The sequence below is a fragment of the Oncorhynchus masou genome, chromosome 14 (assembly GCF_036934945.1).
Source record: "Oncorhynchus masou masou isolate Uvic2021 chromosome 14, UVic_Omas_1.1, whole genome shotgun sequence".
Classification (NCBI taxonomy): domain Eukaryota; kingdom Metazoa; phylum Chordata; class Actinopteri; order Salmoniformes; family Salmonidae; genus Oncorhynchus; species Oncorhynchus masou.
This window is the reverse complement of record NC_088225.1, coordinates 29083763-29099392: the sequence shown is the minus strand read 5'-3', so window position 1 is coordinate 29099392 and position 15630 is coordinate 29083763. Positions and strand designations below refer to the sequence as shown.

General features: G+C 41.9%; 1 protein-coding gene across 1 annotated transcript; it reads right to left on the bottom strand.

The window, feature by feature from the left end:
- Positions 1-342: 342 nt before the first annotated feature.
- Positions 343-4899, bottom strand: LOC135554693 (transcription factor Sox-8-like). Its single transcript, XM_064987116.1, has 3 exons — positions 4023-4899; positions 3391-3620; positions 343-3081 (listed from the first exon to the last, which is right to left on the bottom strand). Exons 1-3 carry the CDS (start codon positions 4430-4432, stop codon positions 2312-2314), a joined length of 1410 nt encoding a protein of 469 aa, XP_064843188.1. The 5' UTR covers positions 4433-4899; the 3' UTR covers positions 343-2311.
- Positions 4900-15630: the final 10731 nt, after the last annotated feature.

The following is a 15630-nucleotide window of genomic DNA, read 5'->3' as shown; positions in this document are numbered from 1 at the left end:
ATTCTGTTGTCGTGGCCCTATTCTGTTGTCGTGGCCCTATTCTGTTGTCGTGGCCCTATTCTGTTGTCGTGGCCCTATTCTGTTGTCGTGACCCTATTCTGTTGTCGTGATCCTATTTAGCTGAATCCATCATTACTGGAGGTTAAGAAAATAAATGTCAATATATCATCCTACATTTCAAGCCTAGAGCTACTTCAACCTAAACTGGTTCAAGACCTGTTTGTGATGTCATGCCAAACAATGACAATAGGAATTGGCAAGACAGTACAGACAGATCTGGGACCAGGCTAACTTCAACCTATCACATAATATCACATTTACATTAAAAAAAGGCACAGTCAGTCAATGAGAAAAGTTCATTTTTATTTCTTTACAGAGAAACGGCCAGCAAATGGGTTAGCTGTGGCGTGTGGATGACCTAGTTAATATAGATGATGACATAGTTCACAGTTTAGTCATTAAAAACATACACTGCGATAATATAAAGAAAAACACTGCATTCTGTGGACATAAAGTAGAGTATGGTGCTCTGTACAAAGACAAACTGAACAGACATTGAGGCTGTTACAAACGGCACCAGATTAAGATTACGTAGAGATTATTTGATTCTGTAGTGTGGATTACTGATTGTACTCTATGCTGCATGAAGTTTGTTAATAATCCAATTGGGAAATGATGATAAAGCATTAGAAGACACAAATACGTTCTGCACATTGTAAACTGGGTTACAGTGAATTGGCACCTTATGACTTCTGAGGAATTGACCCAAAACACATACATGAATGTTCTCACATGCATTCTGCCATAGTGAATAAGAAGACTCTCTGTCTTTCTTTGTAAGCTTTCGGTGGCCCTGATGAGCTCAGATAACAGTACAGTATGCTGCTTAGTCAATCAAAACAACTGTTCTGTCCTTACTTGTTCATGCTTGGTCCCCTAGGACAACACACACACGAACACACACACACACACATCTGTGTGTCGTCCTGTCTGCATGAGTCCAGCTGACGCATTACTCAGTGTGTCTGGTGTTATCTTACCCCACTTCCTTAAACCCCACATTATGACTAATCGCAATTGGTCAAGCATAGCTTCCAGGCACCTGTTGGATCAGGTGGCATTCTATTGGTCGATTGGTATCTGTTGCATCATGTGATATTCAAATAGATCTATTCTATTGGTCCCACTTTGCTTTCCTGCAACTTGGAAAGGAGACAATGTTCATTATTGGTTGTCTAGGGAATGATGATATAAAATGTAGTAATGGGTTATGGAATTTCTACTGTACTTAGATCCACCACCCACCCACTTCCATGTAACAAACATTGTGATATACCACTACTTCGTTACTGGTGTTTAACGACGACATTGGAAATAACACGGGAAATAATGTGATGAACATAAATACATATTTAAGACATTTCTAACATCAAAATAACAACAAAATGAACATTTAAGAATTCAAATTAACAACTGAATTAAGACTGGTCCACTGATGTAAATATCTGTGTGCATTTTTAAGTTATACAGCTCAGCCTCATACTGTAGTGCACTATTTGACCAGAGCCCTATGGACCCTGGTTAAAAGTAGTGCACTATATAGGGAATAGGGTGCCATATGGGACTCAGCCTGTGAAAAAATCCTTAATCCCAGCGCTTCATTCCAAAAGTATCTGTTTCTCCATCTGCTTCACCAAGGACTTGGGCCTAAGCGTTATTCTCTGTCTCTCCTACACAAGTCCGTGGCAGGCCTACACGCTGCTGTCTCAACGGTGCACACAACACAACATGTGCAGACCTGGGTCATGTTCATTAGGCACCAAACAGAAGAAATAAGAAAAGCTCATTTTCCATTGCAATATATGTTAAAACATTTCCAATGTGTGCCCTAATGAACACAACCCTGAACTTGAAGAAGGTGTGGCTGTACTAGATGTGTGTGTGTGTGTGTGGTGGGGGTCCTACTCCTCACAGAGGAATTTTGGCTCGCCTTTGATTTGATTTCTTTGTCAAAGTCAGTCTTTCTGTCTCTCCATGGGTAAGGTAAAACAAAAACGGTTTGTATAAAATCAGCAGGCACTTCGATATTTTTTCTTCGATATGTTCAAATTGGCACGGGGATAGCCGAGCACCCTCCAATCCTCGTCCTCCAGTTCTCACATTTCCATGAGACCAGGGTTGTGTTCATTGGGCACCAAACAAACAAAAAGGGGAGGGACTACTTGGACTTGTCGAATAAGAAATGGTCATCTTCGTTGTCCGTTGCAAAACATATTGATGAACACGTCCCTGGTGAGTAATGAACAGTCACCTACGGTCTGGATAGGGTGGTGTACACCGGCTGGTCCCAGTTGGAGGTGGGAGGACTGTGGGTGGGGGGAATGGACAAACTGTTGAGGATGGGGCTCCCGTGGTACGCCCTTCTGGAGGAGTGAAAGTAAGGGTACTGGTACAGGCTGGAAGGGTAGCCTGAGTAGGGGTTGTAATAGTTGGAACTCTGGAGGTCTGTATAGTCACACTGAGAACTGGAGAAGGAGGCTGCAGCTGCAGCTGCGGATGACGTCACGCAGGTCTGGGCTGTGTAGGAGTGGGAGTAATCTGAGTGGGAGGGGGAGCTGTGGGAGTGACTGTCGCCGCTGTAGTGGCTGGGGCTCAGCTGCTCCGTCTTGATGTGGGCCCGGTGCTGTGGGACCACCTCGCTAGAAGTTGAGGAAGAGGCAGACATGGTGGCACTCTTGCGGCTCCAAACGGCACCGTTCGCTGTGGCGTGGCTGTATGATGTATACGAGATAGCACCAGATGCAGGGTTTGGTCCATGGTGGCCGTGGTGGTCCACGCCTGCGCCAGCGGTGGAGGCGTGGCCGTTGAGCGGTAGATACTGGTCAAACTCATGCACGTCGAAGGCCTCCATGTTGCTGATGACGTCGGTGCTGAGCTCGGAGATGTCCACGTTGCTGAAGTCGATGTTCTGTCGGCCGCTGTCCAGCAGGCGCCGTCCCTCGTGCTTCATGTCCAGTTTGCCCCCGTGGTGAAGGTCCGTTTTGGGGGTGGTGGGGGGTGTGGGTGGACCGTGGGGTTGGCCTTGAGGATGGTGAAACAGAAACAAGTCAGCTGTGTTGAACACCACACTTGGGAATGGTCCAAGTGATCGAAATATAGTCACATTTGATCACATTTAATTATTTGGTGAATTTAGAATGTCATGAAGCTTTGGGGACATTCTGTAAAATCGAAATATTATTAACAGTTACCGCACAATTAGCTCCTAAAAAACAACAGACATTGTAAAGTATTGACAGTCCTTAGCCATTTACACGTCATAAATCCAAATTGTTGACTACATAAGATGTTAATTGTGCTATTTTGACACATTCTTTCTCATCAACTCACCTGCATGTTCAGGGTGGTGGTGTCCATCAGCTATGCCTGCCAACAATCCTGGTTCAGCCTTGTACATGTGATTCCCCAGCTCTGCACCAGAGTCGGAGTCACTCTGACCAGGTTTCACACTCTTCCGACGCCGAGGCTGGTACTTGTAGTCGGGATGGTCTTTTTTGTGCTGCACCCGAAGTCTCTCCGCTTCCTCCACAAATGGCCGCTTCTCATTCTCTGAGAGTAAGCTATGGTAATAGTGTGAACATAACATGCAAATTAACTATTCAGTTGGTGCATTGTAATGGCCATATTATAAAACCCATATACTTTTTTAAGTAGGCCTATTTAAACAGGGAAGATAATTCTGGTCATTAGGCCCACAATTATCCAAAGTGGAAAAACGTACTTTCCTCCCCGTTTTTCTTTCAAAATTTTGCAAAAATGTGCATGTTTTCTATTGATAAACTGCATAGACTTCACAGAATAGTGACTGGAGTGATGACCTAATTCGTTTCTATTTAGTGAAACATCTATTTAAAATCAGATTCAGACATTTTACAGTATCAAGTATACTTGTTTTTGTTTGATAGGCCTATGTAAATGATATATTTTTTTTGTTTTAAACATTTCCACTTGGTCCTACTTACCGCCATAGCTTCCCCAAAGTCTTGCTCAGTTCCGCATTGTGCAGATGAGGGTATTGGTCCGCGAGCTTTCTGCGCGCCGCTTGCGCCCACACCATGAACGCGTTCATCGGTCTTTTGACATGGGGTTTATTTTTCAGCGAGCCATTTCCCCGAACGGGCATGGGAACGAGGGACCAGTCATATCCCTTGAGAACCTGCGACACCGCGTCACGTATGCAGGCTGGGAATCGGTCATCATCCTCGCCGTCCAGTTTCTTTCCTATACCAGCGAGGAGTGATCCATCTGATCCCGTTGGAGACGAGGGCGCATCCGAGTCGGAATCATCCTGCGACATGGAGCTCGTAGTCCCCGCCGGGCTACACGGTGGGTCGCTGATGGACTTGTCATGCTCTGCGGTCATTTTTAACATTTGATCAGCCTCAAAAGGATTATATCCAGTGTAAATACTTTAGTGTCGTTTATTTTTTTGTTGTGTGTCTCCGACTTTTCAAGTGAAAATAATGAGCTAGAACAATTGCGCATTTTACGCACGCTGAACCATGGTAGGTAGACTCCTTCACAACACCAACAAACTCTGTTGTTTTCCCTTTCTGTGTTTGTTTGTTTTTCTTCGTCCTGTCCTGTCCTGTGCTGCCAGGGGTGGTACAGTTCTGGACGCAGCAGTCTTCACAGTGAGTGCAGAGTTTGGGCGATAGAGGAACTTTACTTGAAGTTTGGAGTCCTCACTCCACCTTCTGCTTCTGATTGGTTGAACCTTATCATCATTTTCGTTTCCGATTGGTTGGGGGTTTGAATGACAAGTCATTTGTAAAAAATAAAAATAAAAAAGCTATGTTTGTGTCATAATGTTTTCATGTTTTCCCTCTCACCCCAGCATGCTCTCTCTCGTGTAGTGCGGATTAGCCTACCTATTTGAGTGAACCGTTGTTTAATGCATGGAAAACACCTCCAATGTCACGTGACGTTGACTAAATTTTATCACTAAACATGAAAGTGTCAGAAAAAACGATTTCCAATCTTACGTCCAGTAGTGTATTTACACATCAAGGAATTTAAGTTATTTATAAAGAATAGTTCTAGAATAGTCCTCCATAAACGTACTGATGTGTTTTGGTATGTAACATATTTTGGGAAAACTTGGGAGACATACATTACTTTTGTTCCATACTTTCTAGACTATTTCACTATTAAGTTGCAATGCATTATTCACAAATAATATGCTTTATTTCAATATCCTTATGTTGGGTAGCCTAGTAAATACGCATTTATCCTGGCCAAAAAATTACATATTTAAGCAATATTGTGATTTCAAAAAATATTTGACATAATCCTATGAACATATTATTTGTGATATCTCATTACCTAAGCAATTTGATTCCTAGTGGTCACGTAGATGATACCGAATCATATAAAACAATCTTAATGTCCTCAGTGCTCTTTTAAGTTTAAAACACTCATAAACAGATGTGTTGTATTTATTGTCTAAGATTTCATCAAATAACATGCTGACGCTTTTGAAAGAATTGCGTTTAAATCCTAGATAAATAATGGTAAATATGAGTTTTAAAACATCCAATGACAAAGATAATATTTATGTCATGTTGACAAGGGAGAATTTTAATTTAAACCATTGCATAGAAAACGTTTTGATATGAAATACAAGTTTCTAGGTATTACAAATATGTAATAATATTTATCCACGTCAGGGACTTGGATTAAAGCATCACATTAACTCTCTATTCTGCACAGCCATTTCATTGTTGAAGATGAAAGTCATTCGTTTCCCGTCCTTGCGGACATTTTGACAGGGTTTTTATCCGTAGGCTAAGTTTTGTTTGGACAAAATAGACTCCGACAATCGAAATTTATTCACATGGGATAAGACTATCAGGCGAAAATATTGTAAAGAGGTAGGATATAAAAATGTCCAGGTAAAACAAATATTTCGTTGATTTCATTCGAATGGCAACAGATTTGTAATGTTATCAATTGGTCAGATATTTGTTAAAAGTTGTGGTCGGACGCTGGAATAACAATTAAAATTGGCTTCACGATAGCTTGTATATTATTTAAAAATCCAAATAAAATATAAACTTTTTGAACGCGCAGGGAATTGACTATTCTGGGTCCCATTCTAAAAGCTATTGAGACAAACCCGTATTAATGACAGGCATGAGAACATAACCAACTCTACACAGTCGGTTCAGCGCGGTGTCCAGTGTCGTCAGTGGTGCTCTGGCTTGTATTTCTCTAACTGCTGCGCTCTCTTGCCCATCAGACGCCGTCGGCCAATTAGGATTCGCCAGTGGCACGGCACCACCGCATGTCAGCGCATGATATCTTCCCACTTTGTGCCAGGGCAATGGAATTCAATCTGAAAATGTGAAGTACAAATGAAAAGTCATTGTGAATTGAATACATTATGGTTACATAGGCCTACTAAGGCACATGTTTTATTGTTGAAGGTCATTCTAATAAATAACTTGTGAGAGTTCAAATCAAATCAAATGTATTTGTCACCTTAACAAATGCTTACTCACAAGCCATTAACCAACAATGCAATTCAAGAAATAGACTTAAGAAAATATTGACTAAATCAAATAAAAAGAAACACAATAAAATAACAATAATGAGGCCATATACAGGGGACACCTCTGGTCCTAGTTGCCTGTAACATTGCAGTCAGTCGTAAAGGTAACACAGAGACAGCACTGTTCTGAGCTTGCCAGGTTGCAAAATAAGTCAGATTCCTATGGTGAACTTAAAAGTATTGGGGGAAAAACGCTTTGAAAAGACTAAATGAAAACTTAGTCCACATGGCAATAAAAAATTAGAATACACATAAATTAAAAAAATAAAATGTTCAACGTGTAGATGATTTATGTGCCAGTTCAACAGCCACATAACCAGGGTGCTAATTTCATTTACACTCTCATCTCAGTTTTAATTGCCTATGATAAGACTCATATATCCCTGTGAGGGCCAGGGTTCAGCCTGCATTTGAATTCAACACTATTAACCACCCATGTAAAGAATCCTCTTAATGTATCAAAACATAGGCCTCTGTTAGCTTTAGATAACACAGCCACATCACTGACACGCTGTCAGTTCAGCGACGCGTAGGCTACTGTAAGACTCTTTGTTAACATTATGATAGTAGTGACTATAACTGCAGCCGGGTTTCACAGATGAACGAGGAAGTCCATCTCCCAAAGACAGATGTCTGTTTGTTATCCACGAGGAAAAAAAACACATCTCACTACAAATGAAAATATGAACAGGCCTCTTTATGATATTGAAGGCTAGAGAGAACGAGCAGAGGAGATAAGATGAGAGATTGAATCACTGCCTTTGTTAGTGGCTTTGTGTGTCTCTGTCCCCATCTACAGCTTTCATCACCGCTCTTTCCATTGAAAAGACAAGGTATGTTTCAGTTGGCCGGCAGTTTGTTTTATTCAATGCTCACTGTAGGTGCTTAGGGAACAGTTAGGCTAGGGGAATGGGAAGCCACCCTTTGGATATCTACGAATGGAATGGAGAGACAGTCGAATGGGAATTGGATGGGAGAGGTCTTTAACAATGTGGAATATGTTGTTGCTGTTGCTCTTCAATGCAGAATTGGATATACAAAATGGGATGTAAAATATTGGAAATATCACAATCATCACTGTCTTCCATACTCTATTTGGAGGTAAGAAGAATGGGCTTGTAGATTACGTCTCGGGGGATCTTTATGGGCTAACAAGATGAGAGTGAGGGAGTCCGAAAAAAGAAAAAAAAGGTTGGCCTTTTTTTAAAGTGTGAATGAAAATGTTTTAATACTTTGTTAGTAAAATTACTGTTGGCCATCTGCTCCCTCAGCACTGATAAGAATCTCTCTGTCTGTGTACTGTGTTTTCATTTGAACTAGAAAGTAGAATTTGCTTAACACAAGTTAAAAGGCGTAAGCTCCATCTGCTAGTATTTTCCTATTTCACACCACACAAATGATGTCATCAAATTCCATGGGGTTTTGTCATTCTTTGAGAAATTCTTTAAGTCTGGAAGTTGCTTTTTCTACGTTTGTGGTGCTCCATGAAAGATGACTGGAGAGAGGTAGACAGAACTGAGGGTTTTCTGTCATACACAGAGCTACAGTGCCTTCCGAAAGTATTCGGCCCCCTTGAACTTTGCGACCTTTTGCCACATTTCAGGCTTCAAGCACAAAGATATTAAACTGTATTTTTTTGTGAAGAATCAACAACAAGTGGGACACAATCATGAAGTGGAACGACATTTATTGGATATTTCAAACTTTTTTAACAAATCAAAAACTGAAAAATTGGGCGTGCAAAATTATTCAGCCCCCTTAAGTTAATACTTTGTAGCGCCACCTTTTGCTGCGATTACAGCTGTAAGTCGCTTGGGGTATGTCTCTATCAGTTTTGCACATCGAGAGATTTTTCCCCATTCCTCCTTGCAAAACAGCTCGAGCTCAGTGAGGTTGGATGGAGAGCATTTGTGAACAGCAGTTTTCAGTTCTTTCCACAGATTCTCGATTGGATTCAGGTCTGGACTTTGACTTGGCCATTCTAACACCTGGATATGTTTATTTTTGAACCATTCCATTGTAGATTTTGCTTTATGTTTTGGATCATTGTCTTGTTGGAAGACAAATCTCCGTCCCAGTCTCAGGTCTTTTTCAGACTCCATCAGGTTTTCTTCCAGAATGGTCCTGTATTTGGCTCCATCCATCTTCCCATCATTTTTAACCATCTTCCCTGTCCCTGCTGAAGAAAAGCAGGCCCAAACCATGATGCTGCCACCACCATGTTTGACAGTGGGGATGGTGTATTCAGGGTGATGTGCTGTGTTGCTTTTACGCCAAACATAACGTTTTGCATTGTTGCCAAAAAGTTCAATTTTGGTTTCATCTGACCAGAGCACCTTCTTCCACATGTTTGGTGTGTCTCCCAGGTGGCTTGTGGCAAACTTTAAACAACACTTTTTATGGATATCTTTAAGAAATGGATTTCTTCTTGCCACTCTTCCATAAAGGCCAGATTTGTGCAATATATGACTGATTGTTGTCCTATGGACAGAGTCTCCCACCTCAGCTGTAGATCTCTGCAGTTCATCCAGAGTGATCATGGGCCTCTTGGCTGCATCTCTGATCAGTCTTCTCCTTGTATGAGCTGAAAGTTTAGAGGGACGGCCAGGTCTTGGTAGATTTGCAGTGGTCTGATACTCCTTCCATTTCAACATTATCGCTTGCACAGTGCTCCTTGGGATGTTTAGAGCTTGGGAAATCTTTTTGTATCCAAATCCGGCTTTAAACTTCTTCACAACAGTATCTCGGACCTGCCTGGTGTGTTCCTTGTTCTTCATGATGCTCTCTGCGCTTTTAACGGACCTCTGAGACTATCACAGTGCAGGTGCATTTATACGGAGACTTGATTACACACAGGTGGATTGTATTTATCATCATTAGTCATTTAGGTCAACATTGGATCATTCAGAGATCCTCACTGAACTTCTGGAGAGAGTTTGCTGCACTGAAAGTAAAGGGGCTGAATTATTTTGCACGCCCAATTTTTCAGTTTTTGATTTGTTAAGAAAGTTTGAAATATCCAATAAATGTCGTTCCACTTCATGATTGTGTCCCACTTGTTGTTGATTCTTCACAAAAAAATACAGTTTTATATCTTAATGTTTGAAGCCTGAAATGTGGCAAAAGGTCGCAAAGGTCAAGGTGGCCGAATACTTTCGCAAGGCACTGTAGTTTAAACATGCCTCTATACTGTAATGTCTGACACACACACACACACACACACACACACACACACACACACACACACACACACACACACACACACACACACACACACACACACACACACACACACACACACACACACACACACACATATGTTTTGGGAAATGTGGGGCCACCACAGTAAACAGTAAGACAATACTCTCTGCAGCATATCATTCTGTGAATCACTGAATGAATAAGAAGCATTGTGATTTTCATTCTCACTGCATTCTCATGGGTCCCTGTGACCCTGCAATTGCATAAGATTGGATTCTTTTGAATTTTGAAGTATAAGCAGATGAGTGTAATCAAACTGCCCTAAAGAAAATACAGACTTACTTTTAACAAACAAAAAATTGTAAGCAATCTGTGCACCTCTGTTGAATATTGTAAATTGATTTGGGACATTTCGGATGAAATATATTTTTAATTTGATATTGATGGTCTCTGATTGCACCCTTTCTGACTGACGGCGTAACAAGCTCCATATCAGAGCAGGCAATGCATTCCAGAAGCCATGTACAGCACCTGTCAAAGGTTTGGAGTGTGCAAATCTGTCACCAAGGCTACTTTGAACAATCTCAAATAAAACATATATTTAGATTTGTTTAACACTTTTTTTAGTTACTACATTATTCCACATGTGTTATTTTATAGTTTTGACATCTTCACTATTATTCTACAATGTAGAAAATGGTAAAAATAAAGAAAAACCCTTGAATGAGGTGGTGTGTCTAAACTTTTGACTGGTACTGTATCTGAGGAAGGGAAAGTAAAAGGCCAAGGCAGGACACAGAGGAAGAGCCAGGATGGCCAACGACCGTCTGCTTTCATTAAGAACAGTAGAGCTCCCAAACAGAGTCGGCTCTGGTGGGTCACATTGTGCTGGGAGAAGGTTCAAAGACATGTTATTGATAATAATAAAAAGTTGTCTCTGTGCAGTGTTGATAAATGGAGGTAAAGGTCCTAGAGCCAGTGCAGGTTAGTATAGCTGTATACTGACTAGAGTGGTTGAGGTAATCTGTTGTCCTATGAGTATAGCTGTATACTGACTAGAGTGGTTGAGGTAATGAGGTAATCTGGTTGTCCTGTGAGTATAGCTGTATACTGACTAGAGTGGTTGAGGTAATCTGGTTGTCCTATGAGTATAGCTGTATACTGACTAGAGTGGTTGAGGTAATGAGGTAATCCTGTTGTCCTGTGAGTATAGCTGTATACTGACTAGAGTGGTTGAGGTAATCTGGTTGTCCTATGAGTATAGCTGTATACTGACTAGAGTGGTTGAGGTAATCTGGTTGTCCTATGAGTATAGCTGTATACTGACTAGAGTGGTTGAGGTAATGAGGTAATCTGGTTGTCCTATGAGTATAGCTGTATACTGACTAGAGTGGTTGAGGTAATCTGGTTGTCCTATGAGTATAGCTGTATACTGACTAGAGTGGTTGAGGTAATCCTGTTGTCCTGTGAGTATAGCTGTATACTGACTAGAGTGGTTGAGGTAATCTGGTTGTCCTATGAGTATAGCTGTATACTGACTAGAGTGGTTGAGGTAATGAGGTAATCCGGTTGTCCTATGAGTATAGCTGTATACTGACTAGAGTGGTTGAGGTAATGAGGTAATCCTGTTGTCCTGTAAGTATAGCTGTATACTGACTAGAGTGGTTGAGGTAATCCGGTTGTCCTATGAGTATAGCTGTATACTGACTAGAGTGGTTGAGGTAATGAGGTAATCCTGTTGTCCTATGAGTATAGCTGTATACTGACTAGAGTGGTTGAGGTAATCCTGATGTCCTATGAGTATAGCTGTATACTGACTAGAGTGGTTGAGGTAATGAGGTAATCCTGTTGTCCTGTGAGTATAGCTGTATACTGACTAGAGTGGTTGAGGTAATCCTGTTGTCCTATGAGTATAGCTGTATACTGACTAGAGTGGTTGAGGTAATGAGGTAATCCTGTTGTCCTGTAAGTATAGCTGTATACTGACTAGAGTGGTTGAGGTAATGAGGTTACATTTACATTACATTTATACTGACTATTTGAGGTAATGAGGCTCTTATCCAGATAGCTGTATACTTACAAAGTGGTTGAATTCACCTTCTGACATCCTAGTGGGACAGCCACTTTACAATAGTGCATCTAAATCATTAGAGGGGGGGGGGTGAGAAGGATTACTGTATCTTATCCTAGGTATTCCTTGAAGAGGTGGGGTTTCAGGTGTCTCCGGAAGGTGGTGATTGACTCCGCTGTCCTGGCGTCGTGAGGGAGTTTGTTCCACCATTGGGGTCCAGAGCATAGCAGTTTTGACTGGAGTGAGCGAGGTAACTGTACTTCCTCAATGGTAGGGAGCGAGCAGGCCAGAGGTGGATGAACGCAGTGCCCTTGCTATAGCTGTATACTGACAGAGCCTGGAGGTACTGCGGTGCCGTTCCCCTCACAGCTCCGTAGCTGTAAGCTGACTGAGTGGTTAAGGTAATCTGGTTGTCCTATGAGTATAGCTGTATACTGACTAGAGTGGTTAGGTAATGAGTAATCCTGTTGTCCTATGAGTATAGCTGTATACTGACTAGAGTGGTTGAGGTAATCTGGTTGTCCTATGAGTATAGCTGTATACTGACTAGAGTGGTTGAGGTAATCTGGTTGTCCTAGACTAGTAATCTGTTGTCCTATGAGTATAGCTGTATACTGACTAGAGTGGTTGAGGTAATCTGGTTGTCCTATGAGTATAGCTGTATACTGACTAGAGTGGTAATGAGGTAATCTGGTTGTCCTATGAGTATAGCTGTATACTGACTAGAGTGGTTGAGGTAATCTGGTTGTCCTATGAGTATAGCTGTATACTGACTAGAGTGGTTGAGGTAATCTGGTTGTCCTATGAGTATAGCTGTATACTGACTAGAGTGGTTGAGGTAATGAGGTAATCCGGTTGTCCTATGAGTATAGCTGTATACTGACTAGAGTGGTTAAGGTAATCCTGTTGTCCTATGAATATAGCTGTATACTGACTAGAGTGGTTAAGGTAATATGGTTGTCCTGTATACTGACTAGAGTGGTTGATAATCCTGCCTGTATACTGACTAGAGTGGTTGAAATGGTAATCTGGTTGTCCTATGAGTATAGCTGTATACTGACTAGAGTGGTTGAGGTAATGAGGTAATCCTGTTGTCCTGTGAGTATAGCTGTATACTGACTAGAGTGGTTGAGGTAATCTGGTTGTCCTGTGAGTATAGCTGTATACTGACTAGAGTGGTTGAGGTAATGAGGTAATCCTGTTGTCCTGTGAGTATAGCTGTATACTGACTAGAGTGGTTGAGGTAACCCTGTTGTCCTGTGAGTATAGCTGTATACTGACTAGAGTGGTTGAGGTAATCTGGTTGTCCTGTGAGTATAGCTGTATACTGACTAGAGTGGTTGAGGTAATGAGGTAATCCTGTTGTCCTATGAGTATAGCTGTATACTGACTAGAGTGGTTGAGGTAATCCTGTTGTCCTATGAGTATAGCTGTATACTGACTAGAGTGGTTGAGGTAATCTGGTTGTCCTATGAGTATAGCTGTATACTGACTAGAGTGGTTGAGGTAATCCTGTTGTCCTATGAGTATAGCTGTATACTGACTAGAGTGGTTGAGGTAATCCTGTTGTCCTGTGAGTATAGCTGTATACTGACTAGAGTGGTTGAGGTAATCTGGTTGTCCTATGAGTATAGCTGTATACTGACTAGAGTGGTTGAGGTAATGAGGTAATCCTGTTGTCCTATGAGTATAGCTGTATACTGACTAGAGTGGTTGAGGTAATGAGGTAATCCTGTTGTCCTGTGAGTATAGCTGTATACTGACTAGAGTGGTTGAGGTAATGAGGTAATCCTGTTGTCCTATGAGTATAGCTGTATACTGACTAGAGTGGTTGAGGTAATGAGGTAATCCTGTTGTCCTGTGAGTATAGCTGTATACTGACTAGAGTGGTTGAGGTAATCTGGTTGTCCTATGAGTATAGCTGTAGACTAGAGTGTATGTTGTCCTATGAGTGCTGTATACTGACTAGAGTGGTTGCTGGGTAATCCTGTTGTCCTATGAGTATAGCTGTATACTGACTAGAGTGGTTGAAGGTAATCCTGGTTGTCCTGATGAGTATAGCTGTATACTGACTAGAGTGGTTGAGGTAATGAGGTAAATGGGATATATTGTTGTCCTATAGTATAGCTGTATACTGACTAGAGTGGTTGAGGTAATGAGGTAATCCGGTTGTCCTATGAGTATAGCTGTATACTGACTAGAGTGGTTGAGGTAATCTGGTTGTCCTATGAGTATAGCTGTATACTGACTAGAGTGGTTGAGGTAATGAGGTAATCCTGTTGTCCTATGAGTATAGCTGTATACTGACTAGAGTGGTTGAGGTAATCCTGTTGTCCTATGAGTATAGCTGTATACTGACTAGAGTGGTTGAGGTAATGAGGTAATCCGGTTGTCCTATGAGTATAGCTGTATACTGACTAGAGTGGTTGAGGTAATCTGGTTGTCCTATGAGTATAGCTGTATACTGACTAGAGTGGTTGAGGTAATCTGGTTGTCCTATGAGTATAGCTGTATACTGACTAGAGTGGTTAAGGTAATCCTGTTGTCCTATGAGTATAGCTGTATACTGACTAGAGTGGTTGAGGTAATCTGGTTGTCCTATGAGTATAGCTGTATACTGACTAGAGTGGTTGAGGTAATCTGGTTGTCCTATGAGTATAGCTGTATACTGACTAGAGTGGTTGAGGTAATCTGGTTGTCCTATGAGTATAGCTGTATACTGACTAGAGTGGTTGAGGTAATGAGGTAATCCTGTTGTCCTATGAGTATAGCTGTATACTGACTAGAGTGGTTGAGGTAATCCGGTTGTCCTATGAGTATAGCTGTATACTGACTAGAGTGGTTGAGGTAATCTGGTTGTCCTATGAGTATAGCTGTATACTGACTAGAGTGGTTAAGGTAATCCTGTTGAATGTGGATAAGACCCAGCCTACTGTTTGCAAAGTAGTGTGACGTTGCCCTTAGGTGTCATTCTTGGGTTAGTTTAGCATTTCCCCCACTAATGGTTAAGGTTATGATCGGGGAGGGGAAGCTGGTCCTAGATCTGTACCTGGGGGAAATGTCTCCCCGGAGCAAGGGATGCCAGTAGAGCCAACAGAACAGAATATAGCCACATGTCTGGCTCAGAAAGATGACTACAACTAGGAGACTTTAGACTTCAGCTCACACTCATAGTGAGGAAGTAAGTATCGACCACTCAGAGAGACAGCAAGGAGGGCAGAACAGTAACATTGACTGACAGCTGGGTTAATACTCTGCCAATCGGAGGGCGGGAGGGGGACTGGCCTGTGGTGGTTCCGTAGGGGTCTGGGGTCAGGAGAGGGAAACAGAGAAAGACAGGAGAGAATAGGGGAACAGAGGAGAAGAGGGAAGAGAATAGAGGAAGGTGGTTAAAATGACTCCAGAGCTTGTCTTTCGCTGGTCCCTATGTTGTTGTGGGGATTTGGGAGAGTTCTTGTGAGAGAGAGAGGGGAGGGGGAGAGAAGTCAGAAAGGAAGAGGGACATGGAAAGGAAGGGAAGGGGGGGAGACGTGCGTGAACCCTTAGTGTCCCGTGGAGGGAAGGAAGGTTTTAATGTTCTGCTTTTGGAGACATCTCAAAGGGTCTCTGCTTTGGCGTTAATATTTTCACACTGAGACAGAATCTCATGCAACACTTCTGTTCTATCCCAACACTCCCAAGCTCTGGTCAGCCAATACCCCACGCCATGTCAATAATACTCTACCGCTCAAGTAATGCACATACA